This window comes from Manacus candei, unplaced genomic scaffold, assembly GCF_025592945.1.
Source record: "Manacus candei isolate 608988 ecotype Guabito, Panama unplaced genomic scaffold, ASM2559294v1 h1tg000049l, whole genome shotgun sequence".
Lineage (NCBI taxonomy): Eukaryota > Metazoa > Chordata > Aves > Passeriformes > Pipridae > Manacus > Manacus candei.
The window spans coordinates 2,555,737-2,574,016 of NW_026138097.1; the positions used below are offsets into that span (position 1 = coordinate 2,555,737).

At 36.9% G+C, this 18,280-nt stretch overlaps 1 protein-coding gene across 8 annotated transcripts in view; it reads right to left on the minus strand.

Moving 5' to 3' along the window:
* POU6F2 (POU class 6 homeobox 2) overlaps window positions 1–18,280 on the minus strand; it is a 351,623-nt gene that overhangs the window by 251,746 nt on the left and 81,597 nt on the right. For all 8 annotated transcript variants that reach the window (XM_051798733.1, XM_051798730.1, XM_051798729.1 and 5 more), the window contains one exon: window positions 509–680. In XM_051798733.1, the coding sequence (XP_051654693.1) occupies window positions 509–680 (172 nt within the window). The remainder of the gene's footprint in view (window positions 1–508; window positions 681–18,280) is intronic.

Sequence of the window (18,280 nt, forward strand, 5' to 3'; positions counted from 1 at the left end):
ATTCCAAAAACCTTAGCTCTACATGCAATACCATTGCTAGTCTTTGTTTATTCAGTACAAAGTGTTTTCTATGAGAATGTTTAGTTTATCTTCAGTCAGTTTTATTTTTACCATTTAAAATTACAACTTTTCGGTTTAATCCAGCCTCAAAAGAGCTGGTAGCATGTGAGACACACCAGCACCTGATGCAATAAATGTTAATTAAGTATTTGAAGAAAATGATCCCCATCTCTTATTTTACATTAGAGTCCATGGATCTGAAAAAAAGACAAAACATCTGCAACTTGCATAAAATATGTTCGTTGTTAACAAAAGTTTTCAGGACTGATGCTGTCATTCTGGTGACCAGTTGCAAAGGGAGCAGAGGGCTATATGCTTGCATGCTCCAAGCTACTCCTTCCTACTTACAAGAAAATTGAGCGAACAGAAAAAAAAAAAAAAGAACAGGGGGAGATTGCTCTTCCGGACAACATGGTAGCAGTGAAATGAAATACCTAGACAGACTTACCGAAGAGCTTGCTGGGAGTGTCCTCGCTGTCATTTGATTCCACAGGCGCAAGCAAGGGCTCATTCAGCTCGTTGTCTGAAGTAGCTGCCTTGTCCTCACCTCTCAACTCTGCATTCATTTCACTCCGCAGTGACAGCAAGGGCTTACTGACTTGTCCAGCTATCATTGGATCCTAGGATGGGGGAAAAAAAAGAGTGAGGGGGAAAAAAAGTGGCAGCTTTGGTGTACGTGTACTGTCTCTTCCACTCCCTCTCTTACACACACACACACACACATACACTCTCTCTCTCTCTCTCTCTCTCTCTCTCTCTCTCTCTCTCTCTCTCTCTTATCTCTGGCTGCTCCTGCTGTTATTGCTGGCTGCAGTCAAGTGAAGAGCTATTACAGATCCAATGAGTTTTCCATTACTCCCCACCCTATTAAAGCTCAACTAGCATGTGAGAGATTCAGGATTCTTTGGAGAAAAACTTCTAAGGAAGCAACATAACCAACACAGCTTTAATTGTGGGATGTGCTTTTTATGTGTATATGTCACCCTGTCCTTAACATAGTAAGAAAAGAAATTCCTATATGCTCCAATGCTATGGAAGTGGAGCACCCTGTGAGGGCTCCATAGTGATTTAAAGAAGCATCCTCAGCTGTACAACATTAACAAAATCAAAAACACAGTTTTTAGTATTCCACCATATCTACAAAAATACACAGCATAAAATAGCCATTTCATTACATACATTCATCAGTGACAGATTTCTAACTATTCCTGTCTCTGGGATACTATGGTCCAAAAGTCCATAAACACACAAACACACATTTTTCTTTTGAAAATAAAAACCACACAAAACATTTTCTAAAAGATAAAATTAGGGAAGATACTTACACATACAGTTAGCAATTATTCTTGTGTTTGCGACATCATATCCCCCATAAAACATTACACATACATATACACATTTAAGTTTTTTCTTGATGATTTGAATTTGTTTTATCTTCCGCTCATTGAGGACGTTTGGGGGTCAGGCATTATTTCCAAGCACACTCAATTACTCCGTTTGTAAACTAATAAGCATAATATCATGACAGCATGGAAAGCAGAGTAAAAAAAAAACTGAAAAAAAGAAAAAGAACAAGTGACCTTGTTGCTCTCTCTAGCAGCTATTTATTGCAAAGTTCATGCCCAAATGGTTCTTATGCAGAGAACAGGTGACCAGCGAGCAAATAGGTTGGCTAGCATGTTCCCTCTGTCCCGTCCTCACATTGGTCGATGTTTGCCTATGGGTTTTTTAATGTATTCATGTCTGAAAAGTGAATTTGATATGACACATGATAATCTATGAAAATGTTAATCAATACAAATAGTTTAAGCTGTCATCAAATGCACTTCTTTAGTCAATACTCATATTGCCGAAAACAATGTCACTGTCACCAGGACTTAATTTGCACAGCACTTAAATATTGGACTCTGTGCATCAATGCACTCCTCTTCAAATACTGTAGGTAAACACATTTTCTCCCTATTTAAGGCTGAAGCACTCAGCACACATTTAGTTGAGCCGAATCCTCCCCTTTGAATACCTTGATAGGTCCACTGGAGGGCAAAATTAATACTTAATTGAATCTCACAGTCATCAAAATAATCAATACTTTTTTATTATTTATTCTTTACAGTCTGTTGACTGTTTCAAACCTCTGAGGGAATGGTGGAAAGGATTCATGGCTTTGAAACACTGTCATTTAACAAGGTAATTTTCAGTGGGGCATTAGGGGTTGTGAAACATATAATAAAACAAAAATGGTGGCTTATAATGGGAAGAAAGAAAAGAATTATATTTCTGCCATCTAACAAAACAGGATAAATAAAAAAAGCAAGTGCGAGCAGGAGAGGGAGAAAGGAGGGGGAGAGGGAGAGAAAGACTGGCTTTTGAAGGGTTTTATCATATCAAGAGCAGAGCTGAGCTTTCATAATGCTGACATTTCTCATTCTGACAATCCTAAACAAGTGGAAAGGATGAGATCGCAGATATCATCTTTCATCACATTCCCCAGCTTAAGAACCAACATGACAGCTTCTCTCCCCTTTACACTGTTAATTACTAAATAAAATACTGCTCTCTGTCAGCATTAGATTATTGCAGATAGCAACCACAAACATTACTCCGTTGTTTTGGTTTGCCTTTTTTTTTAAAACCAGTGATACCTGCCTTGAACTCTTCAGAAAATAAATTAGGCTTGTGTCTACATATTGTAAATATATGAAACATAATCAATTTAATCAATGTGGTCAATCCATGTTATTGTCAGGCTAAATTGCTGGTGATTTATTAACATTTCATTTACTGTATTTATTAGGCAGCAACAATCTGAACATTTCTTAGATGTTTCTGGAGAGGAAACAGAAGTCAACAGATTTGTTCTGCAGACACTGTAAAAAAACTCTGACTTGTTTTCCCTCATACTCATACTGCACTGTGGACAGTCATTTACTGAGGCAGAAACATATGTGTGTTTACTTTCATATACTAAATAATGTATTTTAGCAGATTTTGCAGTTAAAGGTCATTGTGAACACAAACAGCACTGTTTCAAAGTCTGTGCTGCTGCTCTCAGTTTCAGCTATTCAAAACTAACATCAAGATTTGATACTAACCTCCATAACAATTGTGAATCCAGAAAAAATTTGACCCATTTCATCAAAGTAGTTCAGGGAGGGAACTAATCCTGTCCGCACAGCTATACTCCTAATCTGAGGACTAACAGCAATCTAATAGTGGATTCTTACATCAGTAGGATTCTAGATTAAGTCTAAATTGCCAAATTCTGAAGTTGAATATACAAAAAAATGGAAGGAATAAAAATGTAGGAAATGTGACAGCACTGGGAGAAACTTCAGCCCTTAGATGTACAGCAACTTCAGTGGGGCTAAGATTTTACTTGTTATATATATATCAATAATTTGGCCTCATCTGGAGTACTTTGTTCATTTCTGGTTAGCCCATCTCAGAAGGATACATCAGAAAAAGGTGCAGTAAGATTGATAAACTGATGGAAAAGATTGTGAGTGTTTACAGAAGAGCGTGACTAAGAATGAGCATGGTCAAAGCATAAAAGATGGCAGGGAGAAAATGTAGATCAGGAACTATTTACCCTACCTCATGTGAGGAGGAAAGATGTCTCCACTGAAATGGGAAAAAGTAATAAATCTAATAAAAATAAATTATATTTTTCCAAACATAAGTGGTGGGAAACCTGTGGAACTTGCTGGTGCAAGGTATCACTGAGACCCACACCACAGTAAACATCAACATAGTCAGTCTTATGGCTGGGCAGGCTCTTAGCAGTGAATTTAAAAGAGCTTTGCAAACACAGAGGCAAGGACTATAAAAACTGAAATAACACAAACTGCTGCCGCCTCCCTCAGACAGCACCAGAACCTGTAGTTAACCCCCAGTGTGGCTCTCTCTGTCAGGTGGTAAATAAACAACAACTTTCTCTATAAGTAGACGGATTAGATACTGCCCAAATTTTTAGTCTACATGAAGACTAAATAAATCGCTTAAATGATGGGTTAAGGGAAGGTTTGTTTCCTTGAAAAACTTACTTTAAAATGGACATTTTTAAACTTCAGGTTATCTCCAGACCTTCAATTGCTTTCTGTGCCTGTTCTGCAGTGAATTATGCATGATTAAAAACTATTGCTTTTATAAAACATATAATAAATTGTAATTCCACTGTACAGCAAGTGGCCTAGTCTGCAAAATCCCTTGGTGAACGGAGGGATTGTTCCTATATTTCCCAATGGCCTCCCCAGAAAAAAATCCTAGAGTAATTACTGTGACTGCTGCAGGCCCAGCAGTCTTCTCCTCCCCTTCTGCCCTCCTCCAAGTCCGTTCCAGAGAGGACCCACAACATTGGAGTGAATACATTGAGGCAAGGAATTGCGTACACATTTTTGTGGCTAATACTGTCAGGATCTGTTCTCCTGCACTAGATGTCTGTGGGCTTGATGCTCAGCATTTGCTTTTTGGAAGGTGTTATAGGTCAGCTTACACTTTGCACTGTAACACAGGTCCTTCCACCGACTGACAGCCACACAAAAGTTTAAGCTTTTCATATGCAAAGAGGAAAAGTCTAGGAATGCATAAAACCAGCAAGATGAACTTTGTAAAAAGGGTTAATACACTTTAAGTAAGAGGCATGGGAACATAACAGGGATACAATGCTTCAGAATTTCAAAGTTCTAGTTATAAGAGAACTAAGGAATTGCAATCCCCTTATTCAAATATACCTGTATATACCAGACACATACTGACAAATTTTGCACACATCTCTTGCAGATACTCATATAAGTTGTCATCTATTTCTTGTCCAACTAGCACTGGTATTTCCAGACTTGCCTGTTTTCTATGAGATTTCCCTGACAGCTTTGTGCTGCAAGTGCTCCTCCCTGCTGTGTATCTCCCTTAAGGGTGGCTTATACCTTCTGTAATTCAGTTGCAGTATCTGCTACACTACTGCTCAGCTCTACCACTCCCTTGTGACTTAAACTGGCTGTTGGGCTTAATTTAATGGTAAAAATCATGTAGATTTGCAAATGCAAATTACAGTTCTAGTAACACGCCCTCTTTTAAAAGCCAAAACTTTTACCTTTTTCTTATCTGCAGTGCTGTAGGAAGTACAGGAGAACATTTACCACCATGTTAAAAGCTTTGCCCTTGCACTTTAAGGGTAAAGGTGCAGTTTCTAAGCAAAACTATTTAGTAATCAAAGAGCTTTTAAAGGAAACTGTATGGGTTTTGTGTCAAACATGCCCTAGGCAGAAGCCTAAAAATAAGAGAATTAATTACTTTTTCCTTAATGCAGGATTTGGGTGATAATAGAGCTTTGTAATATACTGATCTAGCCACTGGTCTAAATTTTATACTTACTGCACCATAAACATTGTTGCTCTGAATGTAATTACTTTTTAAATTTTAGTTCAGAGAAAAAGTAAAATCCTCTGGTTTGCTTTTTATTTTGCCCTTAGTTTGAAGTTACTTTACACGAACTTTTTCTTTTCCTAGCTTAGAAGTACTTGAAATCAATTTTCTGATTTTCTTCAAAATATGAAATAAATCCTGTTTCTTCCCTTCCTCCCATGTCCCTCCCTCCCCTCCCACACCCCAATCCCAGTCTTGTGTAGACTTCTGTTTGGGACATACACAATGAATTTTTTTGAGAGCAAACACAAAAATTCTAATAAACATAAAATTTACAGTGTTCTAATGACATTATTCTAAAGACTACAGTAAAAAATTATTCAAATTGTAGCTTTATGATTTTTATAATCAAGATAGAGCACAATCATAAACTTATATAAAGTCATTCTAATATGTAACTTAGCTATATTTTTGAGTGAGGAATGCATTAAAAACTCTCTACTGGGAAAGGATTGGATTTATTTTTTTTTTCAAATGCCAGCACAATTTAGGATTACCTTCCCTCTTGGTCCTCTTATGAAATAGTCCTTCTTCCTTCGTTTTATTGCTTCTAGAAGTATTAATTTTTTTTCCATAAATATTTCTCACAATCTTCTTTGATTCTTTCTTCTTTAAACATTGTTTTATCTGCTGTCACTAATGTGCTGATATTTCCGTTCCAATCTATCCACAGTCTGGTTTATGCCAATTACTTTAAATCAACCTTTCATCCCTTGCTAGCCCCTGACCATTGCTACCTGCTGGCTGTCCCTTGCTTAGAAAAGTTACAGAAAAAATCTGATCATTTTCTTCACAGCCACATCTTTAGATGGATGTTTATAAGCAAAACAAACAAAACTGCTGATACATGATCACTAAACTCCCTTCACTACTTTGATCTTGAACTTCTATTTACTGCATTACATATTTGCTTCTCTTACTCATATTACTCATATTTAACTTACTATAATCTTCTGTATTCCTTCCCATCTTAGAGTAAAAAGCTGATATATCCCCAGCTCATCTCACTCAATATGAATATTATCACCCAAAAAAGTCTCCATTTTTCTTCAGCTAGAATAGTATTTATTCTTCTTATTAAAATCTCTGTAGCAGAAAAAGAAAGTTCTTTTCTTCTCCCTTTTCTCAATAATAGTGTGATTTGGGGCATTTTATTTTTCCAGTGATACTCATCTTTACATATATTGTCCAAGTTGCAGTTATCAAGGAACAATTTCTAGTTAAAAATAACATAGCTTCTTAACTAACCAGTGCTTAATTATACTCATTTTATTAATAGTACTGAACTATAATTAACAATTTAATTTGGAAAGTTAGAGAAAATATCACTGTTCAGGGTGTTTTCTTTCACTCAAGTATTCTTCTCAGGTTAAGCAGCAATGTTAGGATGGTCTCCTTCATTTATTTACTTAATTTTAAATTCTCTGGAAATTGATATGGTTAGTGGTAGAATAACACAGATTCTGACAGGAAAAAGAGTTTTCTGAAACTCATGGAGCTTTTAATTGTTGCTTTAGAAATCTTAAAATTGAATTAATTTTATTTCTTTGTTAAACTAAATTTTAATTGGCAATGTCCCTTGAATTGCTACCTCTTGAGATTGAGGTACTACAAAGTGTTTTCAAATCATACAAAAACATCCCTCATTAAACCTATTTTTCACCCTGTTTAACTCTTTTCCCTAATGAAATTGTTGCACTTATTTCTTACGCCTGTTAAGAGCAAGCTGAAAGGTTTGCAAGAGAAGTTCTAGTCAATTTGCTAGTCAATTTAGCTAGAGGCTGCAGGATGGGAATAGACACACAGCAGCTCCATGTTAGTAAATAGTTAGGTCACCATTAATTTTATAATCAGTATGTGTTTATTGCTCTAAAGGTACCCCAGCAGTTATGCTGCAATCTTCAAACAGGAAAGAAAGGTAAAGGATGCTGGTTTCCCCATAGAAAAAGTGAGGACTGCTCCATCTCTGATCCAGAAAAGCCATTTCTGGATCCTGCTGGGAAAGAAATGCTTGCATGTATGAATCCATATTTTGTGACACTAATGCCAGAGTACATACAGCATAGAAGCTTTACTCTAAATGTTGCTTTCAACTCCTAGAGTTGATTTTAATGCTCCTGATACAGTTATTAATCTGATTTAAGAATCATGTTGCTCTTCTTGTTACAAATAATTTCATCATCAGAGTTTTGTACGACATTGTCCTAGTTAGGACAGCTGAGATCAGTTCATCATGGTGGGTGTAACCCAAAACTGTATTCTATAGCCTTCCATGTCATTTCCCAGAAACTAGACTATTGTTGTCAATAGACTATTCGCACCCTCTGCCCATAGAGCATGGTGGGTGTAACCCAAAACTGTATTCTATAGCATTCCATGTCATTTCCCAGAAACTAGACTATTGTTGTCAATAGACTATTCGCACCCTCTACCCATAGAGCCTGACTCCTCAGGCTATAAACTAGGTGTTAAGAGGCCTGTGAGATAGAAGGATGTTTCTGTCCTCACACCCTTTGTGAACTCCCCACCCTGAGGGGAGTACCAAGCATTCCTGCCTGAACTGGAGGATATATAATCTTGGAGTTTTGGAACATTTTTTCAACCCACTCGTGGGATCCAGAGGACGGCTGCATCTCATCGCTCTCAACCAGACTTAGACCACCACTGGACTGCGATCACCAGTTCTGGCCAGACTGCAGCAGCTCTCCCACCAGCAGGTTCTTCCCCTCTCCCTTTACTTTGGACTCAAACAGGGCCCAAGGAACACCACTTTGTTCAGGCCCCAGGGTACTGGGTTACACATTTGGGTTTTTGTGGGTTGAGACCAATTGTTTGTTTGTATTATTGTACTTACTGTATTATTTTAATAAATTGTTATTCTGACTTATAATCTCTCCTTTGAGTTGGGTTCATTCCCCCTGCTGGTTAACTTTTAAACCAGCACAGACATACAGGGTGAAACTTTATTAATTAGATAACAAGAATTTTAATTTTGGCCTTGGCCCAATTATAGTAATTCTCCATTTAAATTACATACTACCTTACTGGAAAGGAGCTTTTTTATCTGTGGACATGTAGCAGAAGCTTGTATGGATACACAGGTCAAGAGCCAGAGAAGCTACTATTCTGGAAGCTACCACACTCCTCCTATTTCTATCTAGTAGAAATAACAAGTCTAGAGAGTGGTGAGAGAAAGCAGCTTTCTCCTAGTTAAAGATTCTTGGAGTCACACAAAACCTGACCCATTTTTGAGAAAGCAGAAGATCGGGCCTTACAGATCAGGGTAGGACAAAGGCAGAACAGGCATTTTTTGACTGGGACCAACATAGTTGAATAAGCCTTCAATAGACCTTCCCACTCATTTCATAGAATCATTTAGATTGAAAAGGACCTTTAAGATCATCAAATCAAAGAGATTTCCTACTCTTCTTCTATCTGATTTCCTGAAAGAAAGAGGTGATATAGGAGAACAATTAAATCTGAAATTAGATGATGGTTCCTATCAGGAGTAAGACTTTGACACATTTTCTTCATAGAGTAATAGATGATTCCCAGTGCTCTGTCAGTTCTATTCTGCAAGGAGCCATGTCAAACATAAGAAAATATCCAGAAAATTTTAAGTCTGTAAGAATAACTAAAATATATAAATAACTCTGGGGTCAACTTACCAGAAGACTTGAAAAAAAATTTCATTATGAAGAGGAAAGCATTGTCTTCCATTATGAAGAGGAAAGCATTACAGAAGAAAATACCATTCTACTCTAATGTAATACATTACCTGTCTAAAGGATCCTTGCTATTAAAAAAAAAAAACAACAAAAAAAACCAAAAAAAACCAAACAAACAAAAAACAAACAAACAAAAAAACAACAACAACAACAAAAACCAAACAAAAAAACCCCAAACCCTTCTTGTTCACCGTGAAAATTATTTCACATGGGGTTGTTTGGGGTGGTTCATGTTATCTCCACACAAGCCACCTATAGGAGACATGATCATATTTACCAAATCACTGCAGTGTCATCGCAAGTGCTCTTTCACAAGCCTGCCAGTTTCATACCTTGTCTTTTTTCTTGTTCAGTATTTGCTCAATTTCTATTTTGAAGGGGCCTTAAACACAAGGCCTCCCTTTCCAGATGGTTTTGCTACATGTGTTAAAAAATCCTTCAGGAACCTACAGTATCCCCTTATCAGCATAATCCTTCTGCTCTCCATGATAAGAAAGAGGCCATAAACAGCCTCTTTGGATCTAACAAATACAGTAAAATACTCCATGGGATACTCTGAGTTAGTCTTTCCTAGGTGAAAGTTTGCTTATCAGGATTTCCACCACAAAGCATTCAAATTATAATAATTTGACCTAATTAGAAATTACAATGGTGTTATATGAAGTTTCTCTGTATTTTCATTTGTCAGACACTGACAACCATTCGCACACTAGAAATTACTTTGAGTGAAAAAATATCAAAGCCAGAATTCAGCTAGAGTTGCTTTCTTTCACAAATCAGCACATCCAGAACCACACCAAAACCAAACTTACAACAAATTTTGAATTTTGATCATGTGTGAGAGAGAAACTTGACCAGGCTGCATAGGAGTGTCTCATAGCAGTTGAAATAAGCTCTCCTCTTAGTTAAACAAAAACTTGATTTTACATAATATGTCAGGACTTCCATGATGTAAAACAGAGAAACCATTAACTCGAATTTTTGAAAATAAGAGCATAGGTTAAACAATAACCTAGTTCAGCAGTTAATTCAATACTGCATTTGGTCTAGGAAAACCCAAATCAAGATCCATCTGTAGCTAGCTATGGACTCAGCCATATTAGGAAAGTCACTTTCTGTTTCAGGATGGATCTTTCCAAGCTCTCAGCAGAAATTCCATCAAAGACACACCATGTAACACTTTCAAAAGAAAATTTGTTGCAACAGGGACAAAATCTTCATACTGCAATGAAGCAACATTTACTAGTGAAAACTTTTCTTTTTCTGAAGATTTTTAAAGTAACACTAATCTAATTCCAGCTTCATCCAAATCCTGGATTGAAAGCCACTTTTAAGAACAATTATAATCTATAATACAATACACAGTCACAACCTAGACCAGTTTGGAAATTCAGTATCTATTTCTGGTGAATCTTTTAAAATCCTTTAAAAATAATAAACAATAATAAGCAAATCCACAAAGCAAGTCATGATTTCACCAGAATATCACAATCAAAAATTGCTGAAAAATCTTCAATAAAAAATTTTTCTTTTTCAGCTTGAAGCAACAGAGAAAGTCTGACTTGAATTCTTCTTCCTAAACAAGGATGAAGGCTTCCCAAATCTGAATCCAAACTTAGGGACAGCTCAATCTTGATTTTTTATATTATGTGGTTAACAAGTTAGTTAGCTCTTTATGGTGCTTCTCTTAATACAGCATACCTGAATTTTAGTGACAAGTATGGGAAATTACTTATCTCCTGGCATTTCTACTAATATCATACTTTCAAGGGGAGGACCCTCAGATTTTCTTTTATCTACTCTATACATAGAATAAAAAAGTAATAATGTCTATCTACAGAAGAACCTGAAAGCTTCACCTGATCTGAGCCTCACAGACTAAAACGTTCTTTTCTTTTTCTGGATACTAGAAGATGCATTGCCATAAAATGTGCAGCTTCCAGGTAAAGACTAAGAATCCCAAATGGTTTTCCTATCGTTCTTCTATGTGGAGATCATCTGACAGCAAAACCTGCTGCTACAACTGCTAAACATACTTAATAATGCCACAAATACTGCAGATCAATAGTGCAATGCTTTTTATATTTCCCAAGCCTTTCTCATTGATGAATGAGTGCAATTGTTTTTTTAATCATTACAAAAGATCTTCAGGGTTACTTTTCTTCACACCAGGTCTTCATCAACACCTGAGTACCACATCTTTCTTTTCATGTTGTAGATCACAACGTTGTAATTTCTAATTAAATGTATTCCAAATTCAGCATGCCTTTAATTGTCACAGCACTTCATATTTCTAATGCAATTTGTATAAGGACTTGGTTTTCTTTAAAAGCCTGAAGCTTAAAGGATGCTTCACCTTTTAGTCAATGGTCTTAATCTGCTGGAAGTTGCAGGTATGCTTGTAAACTCCCCATGTTTCAGTCACACACCACACACAGTAACAGTATTATGTGCTGTACATATGGGAGGGCTCCTTCAATATAAAGCAGCTTTTCTGTTTAATGCCCTAAAATAGGAAAACAGCAGAATATTTACCAATCATTTTTGCAGCAATTACAGTAACTGGATTATCTACAAACAATAAATGAAGCATTTCTCAAATCTGCTATGATATTCCTACATGAACAATTCTGTTCTTTGGCTGGGGGATTTGGAAGAGGGGGGATTGTTCATTTTTTAAACAAAAAAATCTGCCATTAATTCAGTTGATCAGAGCATGGTGCTGATAACCTCAAGGTCATGGGTTCAATTCCCATACAGGCCATTTGCTTAAGAGTTGGACTCAGTCCTTGTGCATCCCTTCCAACTCTGAATATTCAGTGATTCTGGGATTTGGCATTGGCCCCTTATCATTTCTTAAGGAAAATCCTTCAAAACAGACAATATTTTTAGGAAGAAAAATCAGATCAGAGAGTAAAACGAAACATAGAACTAGGGCAACACTTTGTTGTTTATGCCTGCTTTTTGCAAACTGGCCAGTATCACTGCGCTGCTCAGTTTCACCCTTAAAAAGTAACTATCACTGCTCTGCTCAGAGAGCAATCACAAGTGCTGCTGATTCCCTTCTGCTTCAATAGGAGAAAAATATTTCCAAAGATCCTGCTGTTGTTTATCACATACATATCTAAGGTATGTACGTATATGTATGTATATATTACATATATAAAAATGTTTTTAGCAGTTCTGATTCCTTCCCAGTGAAGTTATTTGGTAACTCTAAATGTAGTTTAGCTGTTTCAAAAAAAACATAGTTCGACATAAATTATCTTATCATGTTATTGGGCTCAAATTACTCTTTTAACTTTAACAAACTTTATATTATGTTATGTTTTAGAAAACAACTAATAAATGTAGTTTCAAATTAACAATATTATTTAGAGATATGGCATAAATATCAGAATCTTTTGTATGCACAAATATGCATACCATTACAAATTCTGGGTTTGATAACATTAGCATCCCAAAAATTAATATTAAAATATTAATAATAACTTCAGAGTGATTGAAAATATAAAAATAAAGCAATAAATGCAGAATATGAGGTTTTATCATAATCTCACATTATTTCTTAATTATAAATTATTTTCATGTGCCAGTCCAAGTGGAAATTGTGTGTTTGGCATATATATTTGAAAAAAGCACCTTTGTTTTTTACTTTAAGGAGAAGTTAATTCCTATGTCCATATTTATCGTTAGTTTTCTGAACCTAGAAACTACACATATTTACAGTTTGCGTATGAAAAGTGAAAGAGCCACTTGGGTTTCCTGCAGCAAGCCTCAGTATACTAGTACAGCTATGGGATCATACAGTGTTCAAACTACCTTCACCCTTCCTTTTAGTCCTCTTTTAACAAAAAATAGCCTTTCCCTTGTGGGAGAGGATGATTACCACCAGGTGGTTATAATAGCAGGGCTGGCACCTTGGAAGCTCAGTTTTGCCACTGAGCTTCTATGCATTGCTGGCCAAGTCACCTAATCCCTATAGACTGTTTAACCAATTTGCGGAGGGAACAGGGCAAAGGTGTCTATTTTGACTTTTAAGCCTCTCTGTGAAAATGTGCAAAGTAATCTACCCTACCCCCACAAAGCCTCTACTGAATGCTTGATCTATGCTTTTCTAAGGTTTAATAATATTTGCCTTAAAGTTTTATAAAAACTAACTTTCCTCAAGTAATACTCACAAAATTTATTTATATTTACTGCTAGGACAATTTCCACTGTATTTAAGTTGCCCATTAATAATTTTATCCAATTACTTCCATTTATTCCTTTTGTTAACCTACTCCTTTAATGATTTACCTGCTTTCAATATCCACAGATATTCATTTTCTCATATGTTGAGCATATGCATACTTAACAAGCTATGCATACTTAACCAATTTATTCCTTACAGCAAGAAAAATCCGTCTCTCATTTCTTAGCCTGGCAGCACTTGTGATGCATTTCACAGAGCTGCTGTAGGTCTTGATTGTACCTGGCAAACCCAGTACTGGGACAATTTCAAAGGGTCTTCTAGGAGCAAAAGATGCTTTCCCCGTGCTCTGTTGCTACTCACACTGGTACAGCACATGCCCTCCATACTCCCAGCCTGTGGACCTCAAGAAGAATTAGGAAAGCAGATCTTCATTACAGAGAAGGAAGGCAGGAAAGTAAAACACTGTAAAATAGGAATGGAGCAGAGCTCATGTCTGCTGATAGCAGACCCTATCTGTGTTACTTTTTTTCCCTAGCACTGCTGTTTCCTCAATAATATTCCCTTTCCAAGCAGTTATCAATGGCACATTCAAAACAACTGTCCTTAAAGTCCCAGTAGATAGTTCTTAGGTTCTTAGGGCTGGCTGATTGGAGGTTCTTTTAACCTAGAGAGATTTTCCTCCAACACATTTATTCCTGTTTGTGGTTACAGTAGTTGCTCCCTCTTGAAGATCTGCAGTTTTGGTGAGTTGACCACGGCTAGCAGACATGCATCCACACAACTGCTCACTCCCTCCCCTCTCCCACAGAATGAGGAGAAAACAAATAGAGAGAGAGATGACTTCTGAATCAATGTAAAGACAGTTTGACAAGGGAAGCATAAGATGTATGTGCACGCAAAACAAAATAAGGAATTTTTAACATTACTTCCCATTGACAAGCAGATATTCAGCCAGTTCCAGGACGGTGGGGCCTCAGTATGCATAACAGCTACATGAGAAGACTAACACCGTAACTACGAACAACCCACTTCCTCCTTCTTTCTCCCAGCTTTTAATGATGAATACTATATCACATGTATGGAGTATCCCTTCAGTCAGTTGTCAGCAGACATCTCGACAGTGTCATAGAATCATAGAATGATTTGGGGTTTGAAGGGATGTTAAAGATCATCTAGACCAGGTTGCTCAGAGCTCCATCCAACTGACCTTAAACATTTCCAGGGATGGGGCATCCAGAACTACTCTGGGCAACCTGTTCCAGTGCCTCACCACCCTCACAGTGAAGAATTTTTTCCTATCCTCTAATCTAAACCTACTTTCTTTCAGTTTGAAGCCATTTCCCCTTGTTCCGTCAGTACATGCTCTTGTAGGTCTCTCCAGAGAGACTTTACAGAGAGATGGTCCTCTCCCAAATTCTCGCCCACCTCTAGCACACACACTGTGCAGGCACTGTTCTGTGATAGCCAAAACACTGGGGCATCATCAGAACAGTTTTAGTCACAAATCCAAAACACAGCACCATACGTACTGTTATGAAGCAAGTTATCTCCAGCCAGCTAGCCCCAGTACAATGATTCAGGTCTACAACTTCAGAAAATAAGTGGAGCACCCACACATCTGTGACATTCCTCGAGTTCCCTTTTCATGCAGACAGGCAGCTCAGCTCAACTCACAGGCCTGATGGTCCCAGCTCATGTGCTTCTTCTGGATTCAAACATGGGCTCCTTTTCATCATCTGACTCCAACCTAACACATTACCCTGAAGAGTGCTGAACAGAAATCTTGGCAAAATAAAAGCATGAGCAAAGAGACTTAGGCAAACACCAAATAAATAAAACTGGCCACAGGTGGGGTAAGTAAAACCAATGACTTAAACTATCCTCTTTTTTGGTCTTTTTTTTTCTTTTCTTTCGCATTTTAGATGAAACTCTTATTCATATGTTAAGATTAGCCTTCTCATTTACTTTTACCCACATTTACTTAATCCATTTATTTGTTGGGTTATTTAAGTATTTCTCAGCACTACAGTATCTAGATACTTAATCACATACCTTGATATCTGTGTTTTCATGCAACCTAGAGGGTCCTCAGAATTCATGTGAATATTAAAATGTTCTCATTGGCCATAAAATCAAGTGATTACTTCAATGTGACACTTTATATAAGCTTACTATCATGCCTTCACTTTAAACATTGTAAGTCAATGAAATTATATTGTGGACATTCATAACACAGCAGCAATGGTTCCAGAAAAGGTGCTTTTTTCCTCATAAGAATGTGCTACCAATTTTGCACTCACAAGTAGGGCATCTTTATAAGGAGCACAGTAATGCCACTTAAGTGACTACCACAATGTATTTGCTTGTTTCCAAGAGAATGTAAAGTAATACACCCACAGACCTACATATGGAATTATTAGTAAAAGATGACTAGCAGCTACTACACAGAATCAAAACACTTCTACAAAAAATTGATTTATCTGTGCAGTCCAAATAGCAAAAACACTAAACATTCTGAGACTAGATGCTTAGCTAGGATATGAGATCAGTTTTGTAGCACCAAGATATGCACACAGATATTCCCTATGTACCTTGCCGAAGTCTAGCAGAAAAGAGAAACTGTAACCTCTACATAAGTAATACAATTTGTACAGTTCTACCAGTAGTTTCAAACTTCCCTCTTCTGACAGTCTTTCAGCTTCAAATCCTAACACACCCAATGAAATTTCTATTGGGCTCAAAACAACCTCTTCCTGTGGGAAGCCGAGAAATTCATAAACGTTGAACTCTGAAGGGGGGGAGGGAAAGAGAAGGGGAAGGGAAATAATCCCAGTTCTAGAGGACTATAACTATTAAGCACAGAATATGAATTTCATTATATTCTAAGGCCAAGTTTTATATAGAACAGAAGTTAATAAAATAAGGAAAAATCTAAAGCTACAGTAATCAGAAAAAAATATGGACTCATTTTCAGCTTTCTACAGTCATATATTCAATGTGAAGAAACATTGCATTCTGTTCCATGCATCAGTTAAAGAAAAGCTACTGAGAGGCCATGCTATAACCCACTTAGATTAACCAGCAACTCACCAGGGATCGGGGTGCATTAACATGAATTGCACGCTTAAGTAGCAATTCCCTGGACTTTATCACATCAAAATCTGCCTTATCTAGTAGTTTAAAGCACTTATGATTTTAGAAGTCTCATGTAGCCATGTGCACAAACCTTTACACAGAGAACTGTTCCCAGTTCTACATCACTCCTTGACCAGCCTGATTCCTGCAGAGCAACTGAGTAATAATAGGAGGCGGACAGACAATCTAACAGCACAAACAGTTGAACAAATTACTGGGCTTGTTTTCTGAATAAAAGTTCTAGCTGCAGACTTCCACTATTTTTTATTCTGTTTTTACAAACATCAGAAAAGAAAAAAAAAGAATGAATAAATGTGCACTTATGAAGAGAAATTGTTAAATAAAAATGCATTAGTTTCCACCTTTCTCTCACAACAACTACCACAGGTAAAGGTAAATCTTTCAAAAGACACACATTTCCTTTGATATCAAAGTGATCTTGAAGACCACAGACAAAGAAGATGACACAGAGAAGTGACAACACAAATGAACACTTACACTGGGCTTCAAATCCCAATTTTTAGGGGTCACTCCATGTGACTCATGTTACTCCATCTATAGGATTTCTTTCTCCTAGATGACCTAGTGTCTGCACACAACCTTAAGGTTCTTTAAAGAAAAGATGACAACACATTGAAAAGCACTAACAGAAGCCCAGCCAGATATGTTAAATTTATTGTGACAGAGTAACTGAACTACTGTGATGAAAACAAAGCCATTTTTGTGCTGTGGTTAAATTATGGCTTTAAGATATTATAGTCATTTATCTATATCTGAAGGGTATAAACTGGTCCTTTGAGCATGTAACCCTGGACTAAGTTACATACTGGAATCAATGGGACCACTTATATGATCAGATTTTGTGGGGCTGGAACACAGCAGTGCAGGCAAATTGCTCAAAGGTAACCACAGAGTAATGCAGGAGGAAAAGGATGAAAATGACATTGAAATGCATATAATAGGCATTGCGAGTGGGGTGAAAGAAACAGGAAAGCAAGTGCTTACATTACAACCTTATTCTGAAAAGGCAAGTAGAAAAAGCATTTCTGTTTGTGACATTGAAAGATCTATTGGACAGAGAAATGTGTAACACAAGAGTGCACAATTGTGATATTTTCTAAGTTATATCACCAAAAGTCTTTCACCTCAACCTTGCCCCGAGTCAAAGAAATACTTTTTGCACTACTACCCAGTGAAAATTTTTAAAGCACTGCACTGACAAAGAATACAAAAGTTAGACAACATATAGTTTCATGTTTATTTTCCTCTCCAAGAGTAATTCACAAGTTTTCTGGGTTTCTCTCTACATCTTGTCTTCACAGACTCAGCCTAGGGTCTCACTATCGAAGGGGATTCCCTCCTGCCTCATATATTAACATCATTAATAAGTTATGACCTTGGTAACACCTGTTCTAATCCTTTTGCCTTCACTAGTGTTCTTCAAGAGTAATTCAGTGTTTCATTTAAGGCAATCAGATTGCAAAGGCCGTCTAGAAAGTGGAGCACAGTTTATAACATTGTTGATGACAATGCATAGCAGAGTCCCTTTTAGTACCCCAGTTGGTGTCACAGATACAACAGTAGTAAAATCTGTCTTTGCTTAGAATTCCTGCTCTGCACCAGAATCACATAATGTTTACCCTGATATGATACTTTTAACAAAGAACTATAATGTGCACAGATATTACCTAGAAAACAATTTCAACCTGGAGCACAATTACATAATTTCACAACAAAGTCC